At 40.5% G+C, this 17,913-nt stretch overlaps 1 protein-coding gene across 1 annotated transcript in view; it reads left to right on the top strand.

Annotated features, from left to right (window-relative positions):
* The window catches only part of LOC137631895 (uncharacterized), an 83,000-nt gene that overhangs the window by 52,648 nt on the left and 12,439 nt on the right, over positions 1 to 17,913 (top strand). The window contains exon 5 of the mRNA XM_068363900.1: positions 10,851 to 11,029. Coding sequence (XP_068220001.1) covers positions 10,851 to 11,029 — 179 coding nt within the window. The remainder of the gene's footprint in view (positions 1 to 10,850; positions 11,030 to 17,913) is intronic.

Here is a 17,913-nt window from a genome sequence, read left to right as displayed (position 1 = left end):
CCTAACTAGTTTGGTTTTTATTATATTGGAAATTTAATGCCATTAACTTTTTTATGGATAGCTGGGTTTTGTTATATTGAGAATTCAGAGCCATTGTCTTTATGGATAGCCCAAAAATCAACTTGGTTCTAGATTCAGAGTAATATGTCAAATCTAACCTACCCGGTTTCAAATTCTAACCTAAATGTTCAAGGTACAGTACAACTAGCGAGTCATCTACACCATTCAGTAATGGGTGGTACATGGTTTATCTCAGGTTCAAGATCCCATTGTAGAGCCTCGAGTTATTTATTTACTTGTGCTCTTCTGCAGTGTAACTATCTCATTCACACATTTTTAGCCACTCCTAGACATTTAGATTTTCTGAAATGGTAGCCTTGATCCTTAGATCTCTCCTCTGTTAAAGTAAGTACCTGTAAACTTCTGCTGATCCCTTGTGCCAAAATGTTAATCTAAATATTTTATTCCTCCATTCGTAAGTAAGTTCTCCTTTCGTCAGTTATTTTTGAGGTTACCCTGACACTGTAGGATTCCCTTGGACTAATAGTTCTTTGTATAAAGATTCACTGAATCGGTTCATTTGTATCTTATCTGAATAGCTGTGAACGGCATCCTCTTTCAACTTTGACCGTTAACCATTTTACCCTTTTCTCAAATAGGGTAAATGTAGGGTTTAGTACCTCACTATTTTGAACAAACCCCTCTGTCTCAGACACATCGGTTTCTATACGTAGTTGATAGTCATTCGGAAATAAGTGTTGTAAAATGTTCAAAATAGATTTTTAAAGTATGTTTTAAATTAGTCATTTTGGGGACCAACCACTATCTCATAAGATTTGCTACATAATTCTTAATTTCTACTTGTTTTAGATATAGTGTGTTTTCTTCATAATAAAATCTATGTCATTTAGACCAATATATATGCATTTTAATAAAATATAATTTTTTTTGTTTTTTATATTTTTATTTTTTTAATTCAAAGAATATCAATATATCAATTGCTGTGAAAATTGTAACAGGAGGGACTTTGGAAATGTTACATATTGTTTTAGGCAAAATACTTATAAAATATGTGCAGAATGATTAGGTTCACGATAGTAAACAGAGGGACATAATTACTTTTAAGTTTCTATGACGCCACTGAAGTTATCAAGACTTACTTAAGTGAGCTGTATCAAAATTTTGGTAAGTTTGGTAACTCCTGTTCATGTTTTTGATTATCAGACGCATGAGGAAAAAATTTATAAGTTTTACAGGTTTACCAAAATGGCAAAACAAATGCTATATCTGTCAAACTTATGAATGCAACATAGTTAGGATGATGTTTTAATGAAAAACAATATACTGTATCTTCATTATTTATCAAGATAATCAAATGAAACTTCTCGGGATGTTATACAAGGTTTTCCTCCACGTACACCAAGTTACTAATTTTTTGATGCTTGAAAAATTATAAAAAAAAATTCATGGAATCTGGTCCACTTAAGATAAACAAAAAAATATTCAAGAAAAATCATGGCGGATGGTCCTCTTATGATGAACTATTTATTAAAACCAAATAAGCCTTATGATGCATAGTTAATTTTGACTAAATTTTATAAATTATTCTAGATGCAGGTTAAGGCCGGTATTTCAAGTTCACATTTAGTGAATGATTCATTTACCTTACTGGACGGATTATTGCCAAGCTACAGTAGTCCTGGTTTACTGTCTGTTTCCTGCGTTGTTACCCGTCAACATGAAACTTACAGATTATCTAAAAAAAATTCAATAAGAATTCAATGATTTACTTGGAATAATTTTGGCATATATTGTATTGAAAGAGATGGATGATTATTTTAAAAATGTTAACTTTAGATAATGGTTAATCTATTTACTAATTGCCCGTAGTTGCCAGTTACCTTAAGTAGATTAAATCCCAGTAATTCAATTTGGATATTGAATATTCTTTGATAAATACAAAGGAAGGCCACAATGCTGTTGCAGTAGAGCAGACATTAACAGTGCCATTATACTTGCATCACTAAATCACATACGAAACCAAAGGAGTACAAGGTCCTCCTCCTAGTTCCAGATAGATAGAGGAAGTAAAGCTTTTTGGGTAGGATCATAGGATGTATCAGCTTATGTAGGTCTTGCAATAACGGTAATCAACAGGTATTTTACTCGATAGTAAGAAGTCTCTGTTGTGCAATTATTCCATTATCTCAGTAATGCTGTAGATAAGAGATAGTGTAATTGATAAAGCATACTGGGTTGCCCAAACTCAAGTCGGTCTTTGGCTCCGGACTTGCTAATAAGCCTATACACTTTGGGATGTAGGAATTGCACGATCCTGTACCATATTCTTGCTATGGTTTGTGTGGGAAACAAATGGTCTTTACTGTGTGGGTCGTAAGATACCACTCGGAAGTATTTGGCATGATCAAATTGAACATTTCTAGCATAAAAGAAAACTTCAACTAAACTAATAATTTAGTACTTCTATAGCAGTTGGGCACTACTTTTGCCAGTATGTCTAGAAATTTGGAAAAGGCTAGGTCTCCGTCCATATTCATATCTGCTTCTTCACTGTTATTTCTCAGCATAATTGCAACAACACCTCCCACATGGATAACCTTGATGTTTGTCAGATTAGTGAAGTTGAAACAATGTTGGGCTGGTTGTTACTTGGTTGGGATGACCGCCCGAGAGCACTAGATGCTCTTGAAAAAACAGTGATAAGGATGTTCAGTCACCTGGTTCTGGATCTCGTAGCATAATAGATGATTCTTTTTTAATTAGGAAAATATAGACTTACACATCCCTTATTTTTACCTTGAACTAGCAGGTATGTAACATGTTCTCTATGAACCATAATGTCTCTTAATAGACCTGTTCAGGACATTCAAAGGATCTGTAGAACTGGACCATATGTGACCAAGTACCTGAGAAGGTTGTTGCACTAATCAATGTACTTAGACTAACCATTTCAAAAGTGGTGAACCCATACAAATTACTTTATATCTAATCACCCGAGAACTTTCAAAGATATTCTCGAACCCAGGAGGTTTGGAACCTTCTAGGTTGTCCTCTATAAGTTTAAAAAAATATCAGTAATTTGTATAAAAAACAATAGTTCATTTTTATGAGGGTCAGTAAAAATGTGTCTATAACTAGAACTAGCAATGTTCATATTGTTAAAACTTTTCAAGGTGTCCAATTAGGGAAAGAATTCCCGTTTAAAGTGTCCTTTTGAAAAGAATGTACAATTAAGATCCTTTTGAAAAGAATTTCAATTTAAGGTGCCCTTTTGAAAAGAATTTCTACTTTTGGCTTAATTTGATGCTCAAGCATTTGAGATTAGACATTTTCTTTGTGCCTGTATCTTTTCTTATTGAAGGGTTGGTCTCAGGAACTCGCCAAGTTTGGATCTAAGTCATATATAAGCCTTGAAAATTAAGGTATTAGATATTAGGAGTAAACCTACATCTCTTAATTATTGTAGGAATGTCTCTGTGGAAAGACTTTTTAGAGCCAATTAAATAACCCATAATTTTGCTGTTAGCTTAACATTACAGTATCTTGAAGAATATTAACAATTTCTTTTTAGATTATTGGGTGGCTACTGCTGTGGCCTTTCTTTTTTAATGTAATTAAGTTTTAGATATTTTTCAAATATTCCAAGTATTGTTACAAAAACAATCCTGAGCCACATGTTGCAAATGTTTTTTTTTAGAAGTTTATTAATTAAATTCTAAACCTAATAAGTCTAGAAAATTAATTAGATTATTCATTTTTTTACCTATCTCTTTGACTGGGATCCCACCTCTCTCAGAATTTGGGAGTAAGCAATATGAACATTAAGGAAGTAAAGAAATGAAAAATATTTTAATAGTAAAATTTTCATTTCTGTACACCCCTGATATTCGTATACACATTCTTACCCACCTTCCCACTAACTTATGATGTCAAAGGATAGGGAATACTTTCAACTTCAAAACTGAAGAATGGGAAATTCTTTGGGTTCTACTTGCCATTAACTGCTAGATTAAGTTACTCAGGGTGTGCATCTTTTGAAAGGAAAGGAAATTAGAAAATTTTTTATATATTTTTAGTAAATGCCGATAAACTGAGCTTCTGAAGAAGTCATATGAACATCAGGCGAGTATAGAAATAAAAATCTATCGTCAAAATTCTGTTTTTTGTCACTGGATCCATTACTTATTTATTTGAAATATGCTCTTATGTAGAAATAATCTATAGTTTAATGCTAACCTAAATTATTGTTTTGTCCTAATTGGATTACAAATCAGTGTTTTAGTTTTTATTACTTTTTTGGTTTAACGTACCAGTTTGTGCACACTAACTTAATGTAGAAAAAAATGCTTGATACACAGATTACCTCCACATAGCAGCTGCTTTTTAAAGAGTTTTGTTTTGTTTTATGGCATACTCATTGTTACACTTATGAAATTAATTATGCATACTTGATTGATAACATTATTTGTTTTTTTCCCGTTTGGTGAGTGTAATACTCGGTGTTTCACTTTGTTGATAAGATTGGTTTGTTGTTTGTTTGTAATAGAGGTTGATTTTCAAAATATTAGTTTATTCTATATATTTTTTTCTTCCATTTTTTTTTTTTTTTTTTTTTTTAGTTAATATGACAGGATTTATACAGATGTGCTACCTAGAATTCTATTTTCTGCAAAACTGGTCATTGTATATGCATGGACATTGTGCAATCAATACCATTGTCAGTTTAGGCTACTCTGCTGTAGTTTTAATATAACTTAAGTTGCTAAGTAGTTCAGATATTTTGCACAAATGGCTTTATTTTAAACATTTAATATCCCTCTTACTGAGATTGCCTTGACAAAGTCACTCGGCTTCAACATGAAATATCTTTTCCTTTAATAAGCCTTGTGATGGGCAACTGGACTCTTGAACTGGGGAATATTTTTTTTCCTTAGTCTCAAATATTTTTCTTATTTCTTATTATTACTTCTAATCCTTCAGATTTTATAAACTGTCTTCCACTTTACTCTTTGATCTCTATTCCTCTTTTTAACTGTCTAGAGTTTTGAGAAGGGATACCGTTGTTGCGGTTGGAATTATTTTCAAACCAATTTAGGGAGTTGTGGCAGTTTTGCCAGCTACTTGATGATGTTTTGACCAAGGGAATGTGAATATTTACATACTGACATGCAGAACTATCTAATTGAAAAAAACTGGCCCTCAGATTCCAGGGGTGGGCTGGTTTTTCGAGATAGGACTCTTGACATTCTGTCCGATTTGCCTTCCATTATGATTAAAGTGGGGACATTGGAAATGAGGTCTTACTGGTGTCATTAGTGGAGGAATTAATTCCATAAAAAGCTGATGGGGTCTCTTTAAACATATCAAGCATTATAAATGTTTTCTTTCCTGGAAACATTTTTTTCTCTGTTAATTTTGATTATTATTTTCCTTCAAAAAAGAAAAAAGAATGAATAACATTATTGTTTCCCATACTGGATTCCATGGCGATCCCCAGACTGTTGACGACCTTTACTAATTCCATGAAGGAAAGTCTTTCTGACTCTTCTGCTTTGGTCATATCTTCAATTCCTGGTGATGACTTGCATGAAAAAAAGATCACGCTTTGGATATGCTTATACTCGGTGTTTGCAAGCTGGGGTCTTTCATTCCATCTTCCTCATGATGCCAAAGGATTAAGAATTCTGCCGCTTAAATGAAAATGTAAGAGTTTTATATTGTGAGGACATTACTTTTAATATGAATTATGATGACTTGCTTAATATTTTATAACCTCTTGGAGAGATTTAAAAAAAAATAAATAGCTCACAAACGATAAGCGAGATTTTCACATTTGCATTACATACACTGAACCTTCCTAAGGTAAGATTGCATTTTCTATCATTGAAAATAGTAAATTTTCTGAATGTGATATTGTGTGAAATTTAGTGTTCAAAATATTTTGGCTTCAGAATTTAAGTGCCTAATGTTCTGCCTTGTATAATGAAGTTTAGGAAAGTGTTCCTAGGATCACAGCTGAACCCATTTGGTATATCACCTCCTACAGTGAAGGGAGCAGTAATATTAGTAATGGCTATAAATGTATAGAAAAGAAAGTTGTTACTATTTCACAAGGAAATTTGAATCGCTATAGCTGTAATCTGTCGGTCAAAGCTAGCAGTGAAAGTCAAGAAATACTTGAGTAATTTTACACCTCCTCCTCCAGATGATATCCAAAGTGTCTTTCCTCACCACACCTTAAGCCATGCAAAGGGAATAATTTACTGCAGATATCTCTTGAGTTTTCAATAAAGGATATACAGTACGGTACTGAAGAATTGCCCCTCTACTGTTTTTGAAGTTTAAAAACTGAAAGGAAATTACATTGCCAGCTTTTAAGTATTTTTTACGCCTTATCTTCCTAACTAAATAGATTAAGCGCTTTAACATGGCTGTCAAGAAATATCATCCACAAATAATACAGTGTTGCAAGTGTTTTGAGTTTGGCTAAGGAAAATGTTAAATTTACTAATGGAAAAAAGATGTTTCACCTGGTCAAAGTTCCATGATAACTACTGATTATTCAGCAAACTTTTTTTTAACATTATAAGTATGCTCACTCTCCAAACTCAAGACAATATCCTTAATATGAATTAAAACAGTCTGAAATTGAAACTGCCAGCAATGAGCATATCAACTTTGGTTCATATAGAAAAAAAAACTTTTAGGGAATTATTAAAATTCTTAGACCTACTTACAGTCATACAGTACTATGAGGTTTCGAGTTTTATGTCGTTATGGAAAAGTAGAGATAATCAGATATCCCAAAAATTAATCTCATCAGTGTTGGGTAGTAGGAAGTTTATTGTAATACAGAATTTGATTTTTAACTTTGAAAAAAATTCAAAAGGAAAATCAAACTTGATATAGTACAGTACAGGTGATAATTTGCAAAACTAAAAGTTCATATGGTATGGAGCAGAAAATAATTAGTAAAAATATGCACCACTGTTGTCTGTTTTGTCATAATTATGAGATATTAAAGGTTAAAGGTGTCAGGGTTCAGTTCCAGTTTCTTCAAAGTAGATGCTCACCAGAACGTCAGCCGGGCAAGCTCAACCCACTCATTGTGGTGCCCAACCACAGCAGTGGCTTCCCCAGTAAACAACTTAAACTCACGGTCCCAGGCGGGGATCGATCTGCCACTGTGCGAATGCTAAGCAAACAGGTTACCACTGTACTTGCCAGGAAATGTAATGAGATGTAAAATATTTGATGTCATAGAGGCTATCGTAACTTCAAGAGTTTACTAACCAAATGTCTTCAAATACCAGTAATGACTGGAATGCCTTGAAGTATGTCCTTCTTTATCATACAGTATTTGCAGAAACCATCCTTTCAATAAGCTTAAAGTTCATGATCCTCTTGAGGAGCCACAGAGGCAATACTGTACTTTGTAATTCAAACCAAGTTCTTGTAGGTAAAACTCAACCCATCAACACAATCCCATTGAACTAGGTCAACTTGTAAAGTAAGATAGAATTGATGGAAAAAACAAATGGGAGGGAAATAAAACATATTTCTGTAACTATTTTAAAAAAAAATTTCACAACCTTATGAGAAATTTGTCTGGAAAAAAGTAATATATATTGCAATGAAGTTATGCTTCAGTTTTTTGCATTTCGTTATTGAGAGAGAAGTTAAATATGGATTTGGTGAATGGGGTTGGGGGGGGGGGGGGGTGTCTATAGTGGCAACAGGGAACATTTTATGATGCACTAATTCCTTATTTTGTTGTGAACATTCATTTTAGTGTTCAGATTAGAATTTATAGGGTTAAGGAAGTGAGTTTTGTATTTCTGCATTTTGAAAGTGTAAATTTCCTAGGTGGGGTGACTACATCTTTAATATGATAGCCCTTGTTTATGGTTTGTGTTATATTGATTATGACAGTTATTATGTTTCATTTTTCTCTACCAAACATGCAGAGAAATATGGTACCACTCATTCTAGTAGTGAATGCTCTTATGATGGAATAATCTTTTTGAGGAGAGACTTTACATTGTGTGTTTTATTATTTCAATCTTATTTTTCTGTCGATTACCACTGACCCACTTAGGTTATTGTAACCAGTATGCCCCACATAAATCTCAGGTCAGTTAACAGAAATAATACAATTTTTAAAGTTCAATTATATAATCATTTTGATATAAAATAGGATTTAGTAATTTCCCAAAAATATGAGATTTAGTAAGTTCCCATACATCTCACAATGTGGTTATTTTTAATCTGTAGTTTCTATCGACTTTTAAAAGAATGAGATTCAAAATTCAAAATGGTCATTAAGGCAAGATATACTGTAATTGTCTCCACATCCAGTCTTTACAATGTCACATCTTACCTCTGGGAACAAAAAGGATTTTGTACAAAGTAGAGAAAACTTTTGTATATTTTTAGTGATTGTTGAATAACACAAATCTTAGGTTAGTGTTGAAATGATTAATTTTATTCTATTGATTATGATTTTAATGTCATTAGCATGTTTACATTGTTTTTATAAGAAGCTTATGTATGGAGAATCTTCAAAGTATAGAAATGAAAAACTTTTGTCAAAGTATTAAAGATGTTTAATAAAGTAAAGTTTGCAACTCGGTAATCTATTAGGTTGTTTTCAGGAAGGAGAGTTTCCCTTGCCTAATCTATGTTGCCATGCAGGTAAGCTGTTTTCTTAAAACAAAAGTGATATATAAGCAGTTTATTCTGAACTTTATTTATTAATATCATTGGTCATGATTTGAAGATGAATTGTATTTTGATGTAAAATATTTGAAAATATGTACCAAGATTTAAGATGAAACATTGCTCAAATTTTGTTAGACTATTTTTTATAGCAGGTTGACTTGGATCATGGCTGTCTTACGACTTGGAGATTGGAACCTAAATCTGTTTTAAGTCTGTCACTATCTGTATTTGCCTTACATAATTTAACAGAAAATCTTAGTAAACTGGAGAAGCAGTGCCTATAATGGTCCCCAAAATCCTTATGTAAATGCAGATTGTAAATCCTCTGAAAATAATTGGAAAAAAATAGGATTGGGCACAAATGATAGACATGAAATATGAAAAAATCTGAACCAAGACTTCATCACTGTCATTTGAAGGCCACTCATGAATAGCAGAATTAAGGGACAGTGACAATACCCTAACTAGCATGACAATTCCTTAGAGACTGACCATATATACTGTACATATGGTCAGCGCACAAGTCCCTCTCCACCCAAGCTAGGACCAGGGAGGGCCTGGCAATAGCTGCTGATGTCTCAGTAGGTAGACCTATAGTACCAAGCTCCCAAGGAGGGTGAGGTTGCAGATATTACAAGAAACTATTGAGATTGAGTGGGACTTGAACCCAAGTCTGGCAGATTGTCAGTAAGGGACATTTCCAATAGGAATTTCAATTTGAATACAGTAATTATTGATAACATGAACACTTAGGAAACTTTAAGAGAAAATTGATATGTGAGGAAATAGGTATTTACTTTTCTTATTACCATATTGTACTAAATAACTGTACTAAATGACCCAACAGAGTAGAATTACAGTTAACAAGAACTAAATGTTTTCTAATCATCAGCTAAATTGGGTTAACTACATATTCTATATTCTTAAGAAAACATTAAGCCCACCAGACTCAACACATTAATAAAAGGGGTTTTGTCAAAGAAAAGGCCTAATTTTATGGAGGTGCTGTGAGGTCTCCAAGATCGTAACTGTAGAATGGAAAGATAAACAGGGAATCCAGTATGAGACCTCACAGCACATTAAACCCCAAAAATAAGTTGGACACTAATTCTATCTTAGAATATCTCTAGCAATTCTGTTTTTACCAAAACCAAGAAAACTGGTGCTTATAATCTTTAGGTGCCATATTTACTAAAATAAAAGGGCTACAAGGTCTCTTACTGAAACACTAATTTAGTAAAAAATAATTGCACCTCAAAATCTAATATAAAATGAAGGGATGATGGAAAATAGAAAAATATAAAGATATAGTAATCTTTAGATAAATGCTTGACACTACTTTTTCCTTCATTTTTTGTAAGGGGTCTTTTTTGGCAAATTAAATGGGCACAATATGCAGAGTTTGCTATTAACTTTTTTATGGATTTTATTGATTTCTCAATAATATGTGGATGCCAAAGATATGTGGCCAACTATAAATCGTTTAAGCCAAGGAAAATCAGTGATAATGACCTTTATCTTGTTGAGAGTCAAATTTAGTAGTGTAAAGAAATGACAAAATGGATGCAGCAAATAAAAAATATGCTATGAATTGTCAGAAAAGTAGGTTACTTTTACATTTTATGATTCAATTTAGGTGAAGAATACTAAGAATATCTAATCACCTCTGATGCATTTAAACATAGTAAAAAGTGACGTTGACTCTTAAAAGCTAGACACGATTATTGATGAACTAATGGTCTCTATTTATCAATACAAAGATGATACCTCAAATATGTAATGGATTATGAAACATTGAAATCTTTGGAAATCTATAACCATAACCCTTGACCAATTTATTGTTGAGTTTTATACTTAAGATATGGTCACATGTTGCTTCATTATAAACTTTATTACTTTTCAGACATAAATAAACAAGTGTAACCAGAAGCATTCTCTGGCAGATGTAATATAAAGGGGATCATGATATTTTGCTTTAATTCTAAGACCATCCTCCATCCATGGCATTTATTGATCTTTTCTAAATAATGAATTAAAAGGAAGTATTCCTGTTCATGAAATTGCCATGACTTATTAATTGGTTACTGAATAAATTCTTTATCCCACAGGAACAATGAGGACTTTGGAGACACTAGGCATATTTTTGGTTGTTGCAGTGACTGTATTCCTGGTTTATCAGTATACAGCAACAAGAAGTCGTATGGTTATCAGTGTAGAGGAGCTACAAACAATGAAAGAAAAATACTCTGCATGGCCAACCTTCAACATTAAACTCATACATAATAGGGTAAGGTTCATTAATTTATTCTCTTAGTGTCCATATATATATATATATATATATATATATATATATATATATATATATATATATATATATATATATATATATATATATATATATATATATATATACAGTGGTACCTCTACATACGAATTTAATTTGTTCCACAACCAACTTCGGATGTAGAAAATGTTCGGATGTAGAAACTAATTTTCCCATAAGAATACATGGTAATTCATTTAATTCGTTCCTCAGCCTAAAAACCCATAATAAATCCTTAATAAATGGCTACACATAATTACACATAACAATAACATAACTACATAATATGAAAGAAGCATGTAAAAAAGATAATTATAAAGAAATAATAAATAAAAAATGTGTTTTATTGCCACTTTACCTTAGAGACAGGCCAACGCAGGTGTAGGATTTGCTACGCCAGGAGGAGACGGACGATCGGCGAGAAGGTAGACATGGTGTTAACGTTCTTTAAATAAATACTCTCTCTCTCTCTCTCTCTCTCTCTCTCTCTCTCTCTCTCTCTCTCTCTTGTTCTTCTTCACTGTTAGTGTTAGAGACGTCTATTAATTTTTTCTGAGAGAGAGAGAGAGAGAGAGATTAAACAAAAATGAGAGTTGTTCCGTAACCGAAATACAAACCACGCTATTTACAAAGGGTTACCTTTTAGCGTAGCTGAAATGGCGAGCCATTAGAATTTAACGAGGGTGTATTACCCCCGCGCTAGTTAGCGGGGGGTAGGGGAGTGGTAGCTAGCTACCCCTCCTCCCCCTCACACACAGGTGAATACTCACTTTCACTTTTGGCTCGGACTGTGACAGACGTCTCTGTCTTGGTCCTCTCTTGGCAGCCATTGTTTGTTTTGTCTTTACTTAATCGCTTACTTTTCATTTACTCAATATATATGTAAACATGTTTTCATGTTTGTATATATATTTATATATATTTATATATATATATATATATATATTACTTATATAAGTAAGTTTCCTTTTTAGATTTGTGTGTGTAGTGTACGATATCTTCGTGGAGTCCTCGGCAGTTAGGCCACCACGGCGTAATTTTATGGGTGGCGATCGAGTTTGACTTATGTCTTTCTCTCTCTCTCTCTTGAGGTCGTTCACCCTTTTACTACGTGTTACTACGCCCTTGTAGCTTCCTTTCCGTGTGGGGGGTTGCTACGCTGTACGTTTGTCTCAATTAGTTATGAATCTAATTGTAGTTTTTTTTTGTTTTTCAGCTTGTAGAACGATTCCTTTCGGGGTTTTCGTTCTTTCTTTAGTGTTCATTCATTTTTAAATTACATAATTACATAGTTACATAATTATAATTGTTATAATTCTGTTTTGGTTACAGCTCTCCTTCCGTGAGTGTAAGTGGTTGTGAGGGCACGTGCCTGTTGTGTAATTCTTGTTCCTTTCCCTCGGGATTCCTCTTCGGAGCCTTCCCGGGGGAATGAATGTGTACTAATATTATTTGTTTTATTTTTTTACAGTTACCGATCTAGTTCGTTTCTGTAATATGGCAACGGTGTGAGCTGTCTGTTGAGTCCTGGGGATTCGGCTGTTGCTGCCTCCCCCCTTGTATTTTCGTCAGGGGCGTGTCTCCTTCTACTGGAAGTACTCCCGTGACGACGGACAGCTCTCCAGTTCATTTTAGAACTCTCAGGAGGCTTGCCTCCTTGGACGGGTAACTTTCCTTCCGAGGAAAGTTTTTCCTGTCCAGGCTTGAGTTTTTCCCCTTTTGGGGGGTTCTTCTCTTGCCTTTTTTTCGTGCGACTATGCTCTTGGTGCTGAGCGGTCGCACCTGCAGTTTCGCTCAAGGGGCTGGGCAACTGCAGGAGCTCCTCTTCGGAGGATTGCTCCTTTTAGGTCACTGGCTAACCAGTCTCTTCCACGAAGTGTTTCTCTTTCGTTCGCGAGAGAGTACACTCATAGAGACTCCTCTTCGGAGGTTTCTTCTGTTGCTGTTGGCCTCCCTCGCCGTAAGGCCCACCGTCCGCCTCGTCGTAAGGGCCTCTCATCTCCTTTTTCTCGATCTTCTGCCTTGGTGCAGATGGACAGCAGTCTGATCTCGTCTTCCGACGGGCAACGGTCTTCCCGACGGACAACGGTCTTCCCGACGGACAGCGGTCTTGCGACGGACATCAGTCTCCCTGCGGACAACGATCCCTTCGGGGCAAAGGGTTGCCCCCACGGGGGTTCTTCCCTTGCGTGTCAGGGTTTCCCTGCGCGCCCTTCTGCTGTGTTCTCTCCTGCTCCTGCTCAGTGTTAACACACAGGCGCTCTTCTGCTCATCAGCGCTCTCCTGTTCGTCAGCGCTTTCAAGATGATCATCCCTGCTGTTCCTGTTGGTTCCTGTTACGCGCCCTGTGCACCCACGTTCGCCCTCGCGATCTAGAACTTCGGTTCAGGTCGGGCTCAAGAACTCTTCTTCTATGCGCAGGCTTCCACGCGTAGCCTTCTGCTCGTCAGCGATCATCAGCTCGCCAGCGATCATCAGCTCGCCAGCGATCATCAGCTCGCCAGCGATCATCAGCTCGCCAGCGATCATCAGCTCGCCAGCGATCATCAGCTCGCCAGCGATCATCAGCTCGCCAGCGATCATCAGCTCGCCAGCGATCATCAGCTCGCCAGCGATCATCAGCTCGCCAGCGATCACCTGTCTCTCGGCGATCTCCGGATCGCCCGCGTGTGTTACAGCCGGCACGCCAACGTTCTCCAACACTTCTGAAGGAACATGGTTCGCCATCGCGCGACCCTCAACTGCGGATGCTGATCGCCATCGCGCGACCCTCAACTGCGGATGCTGATCGCCATCGCGCGACCCTCAACTGCGGATGCTGATCGCCATCGCGCGACCCTCAACTGCGGATGCTGATCGCCATCGCGCGACCCTCAACTGCGGATGCTGATCGCCATCGCGCGACCCTCAACTGCGGATGCTGATCGCCATCGCGCGACCCTCAACTGCGGATGCTGATCGCCATCGCGCGACCCTCAACTGCGGATGCTGATCGCCATCGCGCGACCCACAAACTGCGGATGCTGATCGCCATCGCGCGACCCACAAACTGCGGATGCTGATCGCCATCGCGCGACCCACAAACTGCGGATGCTGATCGCCATCGCGCGACCCACAAACTGCGGATGCTGATCGCCATCGCGCGACCCACAAACTGCGGATGCTGATCGCCATCGCGCGACCCACAAACTGCGGATGCTGATCGCCATCGCGCGACCCACAAACTGCGGATGCTGATCGCCATCGCGCGACCCACAAACTGCGGATGCTGATCGCCATTGCGCGACCCACAAACTGCGGATGCTGATCGCCATCGCGCGACCCACAAACTGCGGATGCTGATCGCCATCGCGCGACCCACAAACTGCGGATGCTGATCGCCATCGCGCGACCCACAAACTGCGGATGCTGATCGCCATCGCGCGACCCACAAACTGCGGATGCTGATCGCCATCGCGCGACCCACAAACTGCGGATGCTGATCGCCATCGCGCGACCCTCAACTGCGGATGCTGATCGCCATCGCGCGACCCTCAACTGCGGATGCTGATCGCCATCGCGCGACCCTCAAACTGCGGATGCTGGTCGCCATCGCGCGACCCTCAAACTGCGGATGCTGGTCGCCATCGCGCGACCCTCAACCTGCAGATACTGCTCGCCATCGCGCGACCTTCCACCTGCGCATGCTGATCGCCATCGCGTGACCCTGGCGCGCTGATCACCATCGCGCGACCCGGCGCATGCTGATCACCATCGTCGCATACTGCTCGCCAACGCACGATCGCTCACCTGCGCATGCTGCTCGACCATCGCGTCGGCATAACACAACGCGCCATCGCCAACCTGCGCGTTAGCGCTCACCAGCTCACCACTGATCCCTTGTTGATCCATATCGCCAGCGGTCTTCCTCACCCACGCGGCAGCGCGTTTCCTCGCCATCGCGCTAACGCTTGCGTTCGCCGCCTCGGACTCGCTTTCATCCACCTGCCCACCCTCACGCCCGCGCGCCCGCGCGCCAGCTCGCCCGCTCGCCCGCGCGCCCCGCTCGCCCGCGCGCCCACACGCCCACGCTCATGCGCTTCCGCGCCCATGCTCTCCAATGTTCGCCCACGCGCGAACCAACGGTTTTTCCATCGCGCGGATGGATGGTGTTCCGTCGCGCGAACCTACAGTGTTTCTTCGCACAAACGTCGGCTTATTTCTTGCAGTATCCATTGCTCGTCTATGGGTTATCGCTCGCCGACCACCAGCTCTCGCCCTTCCTACCACGCTCGCCCTCCTTCTGCGCTCCTTCGCTCACCTTCGTTTGCGTTACCGCGCATGGGCGCTTCCACGTTCGCCCACGCGAAAATCTTTGAATTTCCGTCGCGCGAGCTCCAGGGCGATTGCGACCACGATTCCCAATGGGGTTTTCGCAGCATGGCCAGCCTGGCGAGTTCTTCTGGAGCGTATTTCCAGAACACGGCCTCACCCCGTAAACGCAGAGCATGGCACTTGCAAGAATAGGAGAAACTTAAGGGAGATCTGAGCAACACTCCTCTTTCCTGAACCTGGGTTAGCCCTTCCCCGTCATTCCCTGGAAGGATTTTTGGCGGGGGGGCTTTCCGTTCGAGTTTTCTCCATCGGACAAGGGGTGACTGCTTACCTCTTCCTCTGGGAGCTTACCAGGTTCTTTCCCTCCTCGGTTACGGCCCGAGGTTTGGTTCAAGGAAGCTACAGGAAGATCAGGGGTACTTTCCTCCTCTCGAGCTCAGGCACCTCGGCCTTTCGTCGTTAAGTATCTAACTTGCGGACAAGCTCGATGTTGTACCATCTGGACGCGCTGACTGAGGGCTTCCTTCGGGTGTCTCATCTGTGGAGGTCGACGACCTCAGACACCCTTCCATCCTTGAGAAGAGTTTGTTTGTGCCCAAGGACAGAGACTTAGACAGTTGCTGTGCGGAGGAAATCGACTTCCGGTTTCACTCCTCCAAGGCGCTTTCTTCCAGGCTCTGCAGGGCTCCAGCGCCCTTTTCTTTCAACCACGTCGGTCTAAGTTATCGGCTACGACAACTGGGACAAGGTGTCCAATTGCAGTTTCCTCCTGTCAGGAACAGATGACACGGGAGACTCCCCCGGGGGGGGGGCATAGTCCTAAAAGGAGTTCACGAACTCTAGGATTGCAGGTTTTTCGCTGGGAGGATGCTTAAGGTTACTCATCCGAATGACAGCTTCCCAATGCCCATTCCCGCACAATCTCTGTGATTAGCCAAGGATATCGCGCCTGCCGTCTCTGTCAGCGAATTCAGTGTCTCTGAACCTCTATGCCATAGCGTCAGCAGAGTTGCCCGGTTGGGCAGAATGATCCATACCTTAGGCGAAGGTCTTCCTTAGGATCATCGACGGCTTCACCCCCGGTCCCCTCAGTCGATCCTTTCTTGTAAGGAAGGATCTGAGAGGGGATGTCCGTAGTCGACCTCTCAGCCCTGATCAAGTTTGTCGAACAAACTTCGGCCAGCGTAGACCAGCAGAATCGATCAGACTGGTAACGAGGCGACAGGACTCCTTAAACCCTGGATCGGAAGGACGGGTACTTTCAGTTTCCATTCCATCCATCTTCCAGGGTGCTCGTCGAATTCAGCCTAGACTGCAAGTATTCCTGCTTATGATGCAGTGTGGCTATCCCGCCGTGGCATAGCAGGTTTGTTTCCCCAGAGAACTCTCCCTGCCTTCCTCTTGGCCGCTCAGGTGCAGGCTTCCGCCTCCTCTGCTGTTTGGAGGGCTGGTCAACTCCGGTAGGCTCGGGTTCGACCTTCTTCAGCGCCGGGACAAGCTTCCGGATGCTTACCATGAGTGTGGGCTCATGGTATTTTGCTTGGAGGCTTCTCTTCCTCCTCCTCAACATCTGGAGTATCTGGCCATGATATTGAGTCAACGGCCTTACCACGTTGGAAACCCCGCTTCTCGTCCGTCCAGCGAGGTTAAGCAACGTCGGTACTTGGATGGGTGACCACCTGGGGACGCCAGATTCTGTTACCACATCCTCCGAGCCTTCCTTTCGGTTGACTGTGGCAAGACTGAGGAGAGTCGCAGTACCTGTTCTCAGTCAAGCAGAGCTTTCAGCCCTACCTTGGAACGTTTCCTAGTTCTCCTGTCCTCATTGACCCGTCTATAGTCCGAACGGTCGCCTCAGGATAAGTTCCATGTGGGGCGATCCAAGTTCTGGTGGCTTCAGGCAATGTTTAACCGGACTCCCTGGCCCTATGGGACCAGCGGAACTATTAGACCTGCAATGGGTGTTGACCTATGGAGCCTCTTGATGGTAGTGGATATTCTCGTCCTTTCCCCACATTCTGGATGTGGTTCTCGGACTCGTCAAAGGAAAGGGGGGGGGGGGGGGGCATGTTCCGGTCCAGGCCTATGGTCAAGACCTGAAGGATACCTCTCCATCATTCAGGCAGTCTTAGGGGCCTTAGTCTGGCCCCTCTACAGATCCTACAGCTCCTGCCGAGTCGCCCCGTGCACGTCGACTTCATGATTCTGGCGTATTCTAACCAGCAGGGGACACATTTTCACACCTTCACATCTTGCAGTAGAGATACCGGGATGATTGAGATTCTCTTAATACCACCATCGGCTCTCTCATTCCAGGCAGGGGAATGTTCTCTCAGACTATCCGAGCAGAGCCTCGTAGAGAGAGTGTACCTGGGGGTCTTTGACCTTGGGTAACCAGCAAGTGCTGGTCTGGGGGACCTGATCGCGACAGCTTGGAACCTCAAGCTTCCGCTATTCTTCCCCCCAGTCTCAGACCCCGAGACTCTGGCAAGATGCATTCCGGTGATGGTGGGACAACTTCGACGCCTGCGTCT

Source organism: Palaemon carinicauda, chromosome 40, assembly GCF_036898095.1.
Source record: "Palaemon carinicauda isolate YSFRI2023 chromosome 40, ASM3689809v2, whole genome shotgun sequence".
NCBI lineage: Eukaryota > Metazoa > Arthropoda > Malacostraca > Decapoda > Palaemonidae > Palaemon > Palaemon carinicauda.
The sequence above is the reverse complement of the archived record's forward strand: the minus strand, read 5'-3'. Positions and strand labels throughout refer to the sequence as shown.